This window comes from Durio zibethinus, chromosome 23, assembly GCF_047325235.1.
Source record: "Durio zibethinus cultivar Kanyao isolate XHJ-2024 chromosome 23, ASM4732523v1, whole genome shotgun sequence".
NCBI classification, from domain to species: Eukaryota; Viridiplantae; Streptophyta; class Magnoliopsida; order Malvales; family Malvaceae; genus Durio; species Durio zibethinus.
In genome coordinates, this window is record NC_143184.1 from 6667952 (window position 1) to 6676923 (window position 8972).

The window sequence follows — 8972 nt, forward strand, 5'->3', positions numbered from 1 at the left end:
TTTTTCAATAGTAGTCTTAAAATAAAAAAATATTAATATTTAATTTTAAAGTTTAAAGTTTAAATTTATTAAATATCACTTATAATTACCTAAACGGTATTATTTACAATTTTCTTTATATCTTTTTAAAGAAATCATTGTCATTATTATGGCTTACCTATTTGATAAAAATGAAATTGAATAATATTTAACTTTTCCAATTCCCAATTGAAACTAATATAATAATAAGACAATTAAATTTTACTAGTTTTTATTGATTATAAATGATAAATTAATATTTTGATGAATTCATAAAAAATAGGTTAAAGGAAAAATGTGAAAGTAATTTTTTTAAAAAAATATAAATAGATATGTTAATTAATTTAAATCATGATAATAAGTTGTATACAAAATTCATAATTCATACATATGGTCTTAAATATTAATAAAAATTTATTAAAATAAAAAATAGACTTAAATGTCCCTTGTCACCAAAAAAAAAAAAAAACTAGAACTTTGCTCAATAAATATTACTTAAGATGTCTTTATATTAAAAATGAATTATTTTTATAAAATTATATTAAAAATAAATTATAAAATTTATATTTTAAATTCAATTAGATCAAATTTGAGTAATAAGTATTTTTATAAAATGATTAATATTATGAATATTTCTTAAATTATAATAAAATATTTAATATAATATTTAAATTTTAAAAATTTTTAATATGATATTTAAATTATAAATTTATTAATTAATTTAATACTTATTTATGATATAACTAATTTTGAAAGATGATACATTACGAATAAATAATTATTTAATTAATGTATTAATTAAAAAATTGATAATTTAAATATTAAATTAAAAATATTTTAAATTTAAATATTATGTTAAATATTTTATTATAATTCAAATAATATTTATTATATTAATCTTTTATAAAAATATGCTATATGCAAATCAGGTTCAATATGGGCAAAAGGCCGTTACGTCTTATTGTCATTCCATGGAGTTCAGAACTTTGGGTGTGAGAATTTATTTTTATTCTTTTATCTGGAGAAGTTGGAATTTAGAAAGCAAAAAATAGAGTTTTAACTCGTGGCAAATGTGTGACCCTGGTCTAGGAACTTAAGATTCCCGACAGCTTTTGAGGACTACGTAACTTTCATCCAAATGACACAAAAACCCTACAAACCATCCAAAATTTACATTCCTATGCCACTCATTTAATCTCCAACACACCTTCCTCCCCTGCTAAAGTCCACATCATTCACCTAGCACGCATGTGCACGAAAACCCCCTATTGAGTCCTGACAACGAAACTTGTAAATAACACGCATCAAACGCCGGGACCGATTCGGCCCACCCGGAGCAACTAAAGATCGACTACTTTCCGTGCCGAACCAAATTCCAAACTGAAAACTCTATGCAACAAACAACAGAATCTGAATACGAACGGTAGCTTAGGTTCTTCAGAACCAATTTCTTTCGTTCCCTGATTCTGCGAAAGAGCTCTTTTCTTTTTCCTCTTCTACTGTTAAAGTTCGAGCTGTTGTGCACTTCAGTTACAGTCAAAAGAATGATTTACAGTTTTTTTGAAGGAATAAATTAATTTTTTCGTCGGCTAAAATAACTCATAGAATTATAGGCTCTCCAAGCTTGTATATGTATCTATGGTTACAGTTGCAGATCTCTGTAAGCTCTGCATAATTCGGTCAGTGTCATAAACTAGCGATCTTAATTTTTTTTTAATTCGTTTTTTTATGAATTTTATTGCTGAATTTGATTTTTTTTTTTTAATTGTTTTAGATTGAATTAGAGTTGGTGAACTGGAGATCTTGTTGAGAGGTTGTTTAAGCATTGATCCTGACTTCCCGTACACTGGTAATTTTTTTTCTTGGCTTAATTGTGAATTACGTTATTGAATTTCGAGTTTCGGTTTGTTTGGTTGCTGAGAATGCAAGGGAAAAGGTAAGAAAGTCTGTTTTGAAGTCTTTTGGCCGTTACTGAGAAGAGAATGTGAAATTCAGTTTTTAGTAAACGCACGCTGAATATCTTACTTGCTTTTTTCTAAAAGAAGTCGTGCTTTCCTTTAGATTACTACCTATTAAGAAAGATCTAAAGCAATGGAGTTGAGTTCCTTTTTTTTTTTTTTCTTTTTGCAGGAAAAGAAAATGGCACAGAGTAGCTGGGAAGCTGACAAGATGTAGGTGTTGAATTTGTTGTAACTGCTTTTGTGGATTATTAGCTTAACTAATTTTGGACTTGTTTAGTGTCTTTTTAGTACCTTCAATTATTGTGATGTTTTTGCATTTTGTGGTTCGTGGCTTCTTGCTACAGGCTTGATGTTTATATTCATGATTATTTGTTGAAAAGAAAGTTGCATGCTTCTGCAGAAGCTTTTATGACTGAAGGAAAGGTTGCCACAGATCCAGTAGGTAATGTTTGCAAATAAATTAATTTATTATATAGCAAACTGTAAGCTGAATTGCCTGAATTGTTAGATGATTCTGAGTCTTTGACAATATTTTGATGATACATTCCTTATTAAGCCATTTAGACTATGGTTATTGTCTCATAGTATTTTTGCTGCTACTCTATCTTGTTGAATTGTCTAAATCAGTGTGAGTATTACCTGTTTTCCTTGTATCTTAAGCTTTACCTTAAGATGTAAATTGTTTCCGCAGCAATTGATGCACCGGGAGGATTTCTCTTCGAGTGGTGGTCTGTCTTCTGGGACATATTTATTGCTAGGACAAATGAGAAACATTCTGAGGCTGCTGCAGCTTATATAGAGGTGCGTCTATTTTATTATATAAAGTATTCAGTGCATTTACTTTCAACCTGGGTTCCTTTATCTCATTATGTCGTCTTTGTGTGTGTGTTTTTTTTTTTAAAAAAAAAGGCACAACAAATTAAAGCAAGGGAACAACAGCAACTACAAATGCAGCACCTGCAACTAATGCAGCAGCGAAATGTGCAGTTGCAACGAAGGGATCCCAGTCATCCAGCTCTTGGTGGTTCTGTAAATACTAGTAACTCTGAAGGAATGATGGGACAGCCATCAGCCAGTGTCTTGGCCATGAAAATGTATGAAGAGCGTGTGAAACACCCTCATTCCATGGATTCAGAGACATCAACAGCACTGATTGATGCCAAAAGGATGGCCCTTCTGAAAACACAGGCCAATCATCAAGGGTATGATTAGTTTAATCCTTATGTCACTTTGTTTCCTAGTTTACATCTCTATGATTTGATTGGACTGAATCTCATTTTTTCTGGCTCATTTTGCATATACAGCCAGTTGGTGCAGGGTAGCCCTGGAAATATGTCAGCAACTTTGCAACAAATCCAGTCACGAACACCGCTTATAACTGTAACTGCACAGATTATCTGCTTTGCATTCATTTGAGTTAATGTTATTTGTATCTTCTTTTCTTTTTCTTTTTTTCTAATTTCTCTCTGTATGTTTGAACGGTACAATATATGGATTGTAGGATATCAAAAGCGAGGTTAATTTGGGTGGAAATCAGAAAAGCTTGCCTATGGATCCCTCATCCATCTATGGGCAGGCAATTTTACAACCTAAATCAGGACTAGGTGGTGCTGGTAACGATGCCTATCTTTTCCGATGGAAAAATAATTTTGACCATCTAGTTTCATCTTTCTACATTAATGACATATATTCTGATAGTACTTTTTCTTTTTCTTAAGTTTATTGTATGATGCATATAGATTAGATGTTAGGTTTTAAATTGCTTGTTCTGGTCCTCTTGTAAGGTTGCATATTGTTCGAAGAAGACATATTAGATTTTATTTTTGTTGCTAGATTTTATAGGGAACAAATTTAGGTAGCTTTAGTTTTATTATCTGAAAATTTTAATAAGTATTACCTAAATGCTATAATTTGGAAAAGGTACATTAGTTGCAATAAAAAATGTTAGACCAGCAACGCTGGCATGGAATGTTGGGAAGTATCTACATAACATGAAGACTAGTATAGCTGAGACAATCATGCTACAATCAATGTCTGGTATACAAGAAAGATAAGAATCATAAGATTGAGGTAGGGGTGAATTGCTGCAAATTTGAAACGAAAATGTGTCTAGCAGTTATATGAAACTGAGATGCTTTGCATGGAAATTGAAGCTGTAACCTTTGGTTACGGTTCTTTTATTTTTTCCATAGGAGTTTCTTTGTAGTAGTACTTAAACATTTTGGACCTACTAGAGCATTTTGATAAAATTTTCCTCTTTTTAACCTGTTTATCTCAACTGTGTACCCTCAGGACTGAATCAGGGTGTCTCTGGTCTTCCATTAAGGGGTTGGCCTCTAACTGTAAGTTTCACTCACCTTTTTCCCGTCGTTGTTGTTCCCTTTTTTTATGCAGATCTAGATACCTTAGACTCGATTGAATTTTTCTAAACTGTACAGGGCATTGATCAGTTACGACCAAGTTTGGGTGTACAAATGCAAAAGCCCAATCTGCAGACTCAAAATCAATTCCTTTTGCCATCACAACAACAGCAAGTCTTGGCACAGGCTCAGGTACAAGGAAACCTTGGAAATTCAACAAACTACGGGGACACAGATCCTCATAGGTTTGGTCAATTGTCTGGGGGTAACTTGAATGCAAAAGATGGTCAATCTGCTAGAAATGATGGATCCATATGCTCCCCTGTGCAATCAAGTTCTCCAAAGGTTTGAACATATTCCTGATGTCAGAAGGCCACTCATGAAAATTTGTAGTTTACGATTTCCTGAAATGGAGAAGTTATATATGATTGAAATTAATTTTGGGTTCTAATTTTTAAATATGGAATAAGGATCACGTGTCTGCTTCGTATCTTCAAGTTTTGTGTGAGAGCAGACAGTGGAACCAGAGGAAGAACATGGGATGTGAGATATAAATAAAATGTGTATTATTAATGTATGAGTGTCCCTTATATTAATAGAATGCGCAGCTTCCATGTTTGTAAGTGCACCGTAACGTGTGGTGCATTGACATGCTTTTATTAAATCCTGCTCTTTGCTATCAGTTTACATTGATATTTGTAACTCTCTTAGCTGGCATTGCTTTTTTTAGGCTGTTTTGTGGTGGTCAGTATCTGTTAATATGGTTTATTTGCAAATACCTTGTGTCTGAGTAGTTATGCTGGGTGCTTAACAGATGAAGATAGGTCAAATGTCACATTCTTCCTCTCAACAACAGGACCAATTGCAGCAGCAGCCACAGCAACTGCAACAGGTTGTACTTCAATGAGAATTAATTGAAGGATCTCATTCATGAGCTGAGCTGTGAGCTACTTTACAAGAAAAAAAAAATTTGCAGCTACAATATGACTCCCAATTAAAATATGCTTTTGTAAATGGATTTTTCTTGAAAATCTTCAACTCCTGGATAAATTAATTCACATGTTGTGATCGTTCATTACATTGCAGAATAACAGAAAAAGGAAACAACACACTTCTTCTGGAGCAGCTAACAGCACTGGCACAGGAAACACAGTTGGCCCTTCACCAAATTCACCACCGTCAACTCACACACCTGGTGATGCAATAACTACTGCAACCAGTTTGCAGCATGTTAATAGTGTTTCTAAAAGCATGATATATGGTGCAGATACAACAGTGGGCCTTACATCATCTTCCAATCTGTTGGTAGGCCATCTGCAGACTTTAAAATGACTTTTGAAGCCTGCAAAAGAAGCACACTCTAGTTTTATGTAAACACAAATGCACAAGCATCCTTCACCAAGGATTTATCTGTATTTATTCTAGCAGTATATGAGATGTATCATTTAACCTAACTCAAAGCGATAATTTTACCTTTCAGCTTAGACATTAAAATCTTAATGGCTAATGAAAGGATGCAACTGATAGACTTGTTTGGTTTAGCTAATAGTTGTGTCAATATGTATTTCATGAACACTTGCATTAGCGTACAAGTTAAAAAGCACTAAAATTACTTCTAATAGCATCATTTATTTGTACAGGAAGACATAGAAAGGTTCGATCCTTTGGAAGAAAATATGGAGACGCTGCTTCCACATGATGGAAGTGACGGAAGGGACATCTATGGAACCATTAAACAAAATCCTGCTGAGCACCAAAAGGAGTCTACTAAAGGTAAGCCTTATATATCTTCTGTCTTTACATATTGTTGCATATGGTTTTTTCTGTGCTCACCTCAAATTCTCCATTTCAGGCTTGACTTTTGCTGAGGTTGGTTGTATACAGACCAGAAATAGCAAAGTTACTTGCTGTCATTTTTCTTCTGATGGGAAGTTGCTGGCTAGTGCTGGGCATGACAAGAAGGTATTTGCTTACCTCTTTCCATTTTCCAATTTTATCCCCTTGGTATTAAGTTTATTAACGTAACTTACTTCAAGTGAATAACAAATGAGAACGAGGGTCTTTCACCTTAATATATTGTTTGGAAATTCACTCAGTGAAAAAACAATGGAAACAAACTTGATCATTTTTGGGTGGGTTCAAAATGACAGAAATTTGAGGTTACTAGGGAAAAGATATTGATAAACCTGATTAGCCATTGTGGCAAAAAAATTTCTGAACAGTTGTAACTTAACATAAAGTTACTCAAAAGAAAAGTGAGTTGTCTGATAGAACCTTTAATTGTTCTTGTAGAGAATTTGTAAGCTGGCTTTGCAATCACTATCTGGTTAATTTATTCTATTTGTGAAGTACATATAGGAAACATAGGTTGAAGAAATAATAAGTACTTACCAGAAAGATGACATGGTGAAGTGCTTTTTTTTCATTAGGTGGTGCTTTGGAATATGAATACCCTACAAACAGAGAGTACTACAGAGGAACACAAATTGGTTATTACTGATGTTCGCTTTAGGCCAAATTCATCCCAGTTGGTGACTGCTTCTGTTGATAAATCTGTGCGGTTATGGGATGCAGCCAATGTAACCATCTTTCCTCTCTGCTGCTTAAGACTTGGCATAAGTTTTATAGATATCTAGGATAAGGACTTTTGCTATTATATGCTCTCTCCCTTCTCTGTCAATTTTCTGGCATTGTAGACCTTCTTTATGAAGCATGTGTGAATTCCTTTTATGCTACTGTGGTTAAAAAGTTAGTTTATTGTCACAGCCAAGCTACTGTGTGCAAGCATATAATGGACACACTTCACCTGTGATGTCCCTTGATTTCCACCCCAAGAAGACAGACTTGTTTTGTTTTTGTGATAATGACAATGAAATTTGCTATTGGAATCTTAACACATTCTCATGCACGCGAATGTCCAAGGTTAGTAACTCTTTTGTCTAACCTCTTCCAAATTTCAGACAGTTATGGTGCATTACATTTTATTTATATAGTTAATTTTTTTTTTGAATATTTAACTTTGATTCTTGATGCAGGGAGGTATGGCCCAAGTAAGATTCCAACCGAGAATTGGACATTTTCTGGCGGCAGTGTCAGATAAAGTTGTCTCCATCTTTGATGTGGAAACTGATAGGCAAACATTAACATTTCAGGTATTGCTTGTACTATTAGCACTCTGGTAATTGCTTTTTGGCCCTAGATCAAATCTGCTTCCATTCTTGAAATTTTCACATGTTCGTATTGAAGTCTAAAGCTAAGGTTTCATCATAATTTATAGCTTCAGTAGCACATAACTAATACATCTCTTTTTCCTTTTTCGCCTTTTTAAAAGGGGCATTCAGAAATAGTAAACTATATATGCTGGGACACAAATGGAGATTATTTGGCATCTGTGAGTCGCAACTTGGTAAAAGTATGGTCAGTGGCTTCGGGGGAGTGCATTCAAGAATTCAGTTCTGGTGGGAACCAGTTCCATTCTTGTGTCTTTCATCCAAGTTATTCCACTCTTTTGGTGATTGGAGGAATTTCGGTAATTCTACGTGCTCTATTTATGTTTTCTGTTTCCTTTTATGGAGGTTTATTTGAGGCTTGGCTAGTGACCTCAACATGAAGTAGTTATGTTTTCTTAGTGAGTGGTCTTTAAGGGGAAAGTTATTTTGCTCTTCTTTGAAACAATAATTTATGGATGCGATGAACTAGATTCAAATCAACATAGCTACCCTAGATATTTTAGGATGTAAAACTACTATTTCATTCTTTTCATGATATATTCCAAATTTTCTCTTCTTTGGTACATGACATATTCCAATTCGCAAATGACTGAGTTTACGGACTTCACACGAATGATATTCAGTTGCATTATAGCTCCCAGCGGCACCTTTGTTTAGCATGCGAAAGGTTAAAGTTGCTTTCACGTCCATCGTTGTTGCATAAAGAATATTTTTACAAGTTTGTCTTTAGCTAACTTTTCCCTCTGTTCACCATGCTGTTTGCAGTCTTTGGAGCTCTGGAACATGGCCGAGAATAAGAGCATGACAATTTCGGCTCATGGGAATATAATTTCAGCATTGGCACAGTCACCTGTCACGGGAATGGTTGCTTCGGCGAGTCATGACTGTTCGGTTAAGCTATGGAAATGAACCATAGAAATATGATAAAAAAAAAAAAAAAAAAAAGGTCTGGAGCAAAGCCCTTTTTTTCCAGTCCCATGGAAATTTTGGGAAGAAAGCTAAAGACCCAAATGTGGCAGATTTTTTAGTCTAAGATGTATAAATGTGGAAAGTGTCTAATTTATTTTGCATTCTCTTCATAATTCTGCTGTAATGGAGTAGCTCGTCGGCTTTGGCTTTGGGTGAGAACAGTAGCTTTTTTCATACAGACCCAAACTCAATTTCGAATCTTCTTTCCAAACTGCACTTTAATTTCCCAAAAAATTTCTTTTTTTTTTTTTTTTACCAGAATCAAGCCTGTAAAAGAGTAAGACCGCCATTATTGAAACGTTTATTGAGTTGTCGAGTTGGTGGCATGAATGTAAATCGCATGTAACAGTGAAGATGAGTGCCAATAGCCAAAGATGAAATGCCAGGCCGAAGTGTGAGCATGAATTTTTTTTTTTCCTGGCCATCGATTGTGA

At 34.0% G+C, this 8972-nt stretch overlaps 1 protein-coding gene across 9 annotated transcripts; it reads left to right on the forward strand.

Annotated features, from left to right (window-relative positions):
* The first annotated feature begins 1342 nt into the window (after positions 1-1342).
* Positions 1343-8749, forward strand: LOC111314392 (transcriptional corepressor LEUNIG_HOMOLOG-like). Of its 9 annotated transcripts, none has more exons than XR_002693180.2 (19): positions 1343-1697; positions 1793-1867; positions 2149-2189; positions 2324-2421; positions 2671-2780; positions 2889-3181; positions 3284-3359; positions 3481-3592; positions 4272-4321; positions 4418-4684; positions 5154-5231; positions 5426-5644; positions 5980-6112; positions 6192-6301; positions 6769-6918; positions 7106-7261; positions 7375-7491; positions 7671-8236; positions 8335-8749. XR_002693180.2 is itself a non-coding variant. In XM_022915703.2 (19 exons), exons 3-19 carry the CDS (start codon positions 2158-2160, stop codon positions 8476-8478), a joined length of 2343 nt encoding a protein of 780 aa, XP_022771438.2. In that variant the 5' UTR covers positions 1343-1697; positions 1793-1867; positions 2149-2157; the 3' UTR covers positions 8479-8749. The 9 variants fall into 9 exon arrangements, 6 of the variants coding, with proteins under 6 accessions (XP_022771438.2, XP_022771439.2, XP_089608932.1 ...); XR_016332684.1 differs by having other exon boundaries at positions 2380-2421; positions 8335-8488; XM_022915703.2 differs by having other exon boundaries at positions 7671-7868.
* Positions 8750-8972: the final 223 nt, after the last annotated feature.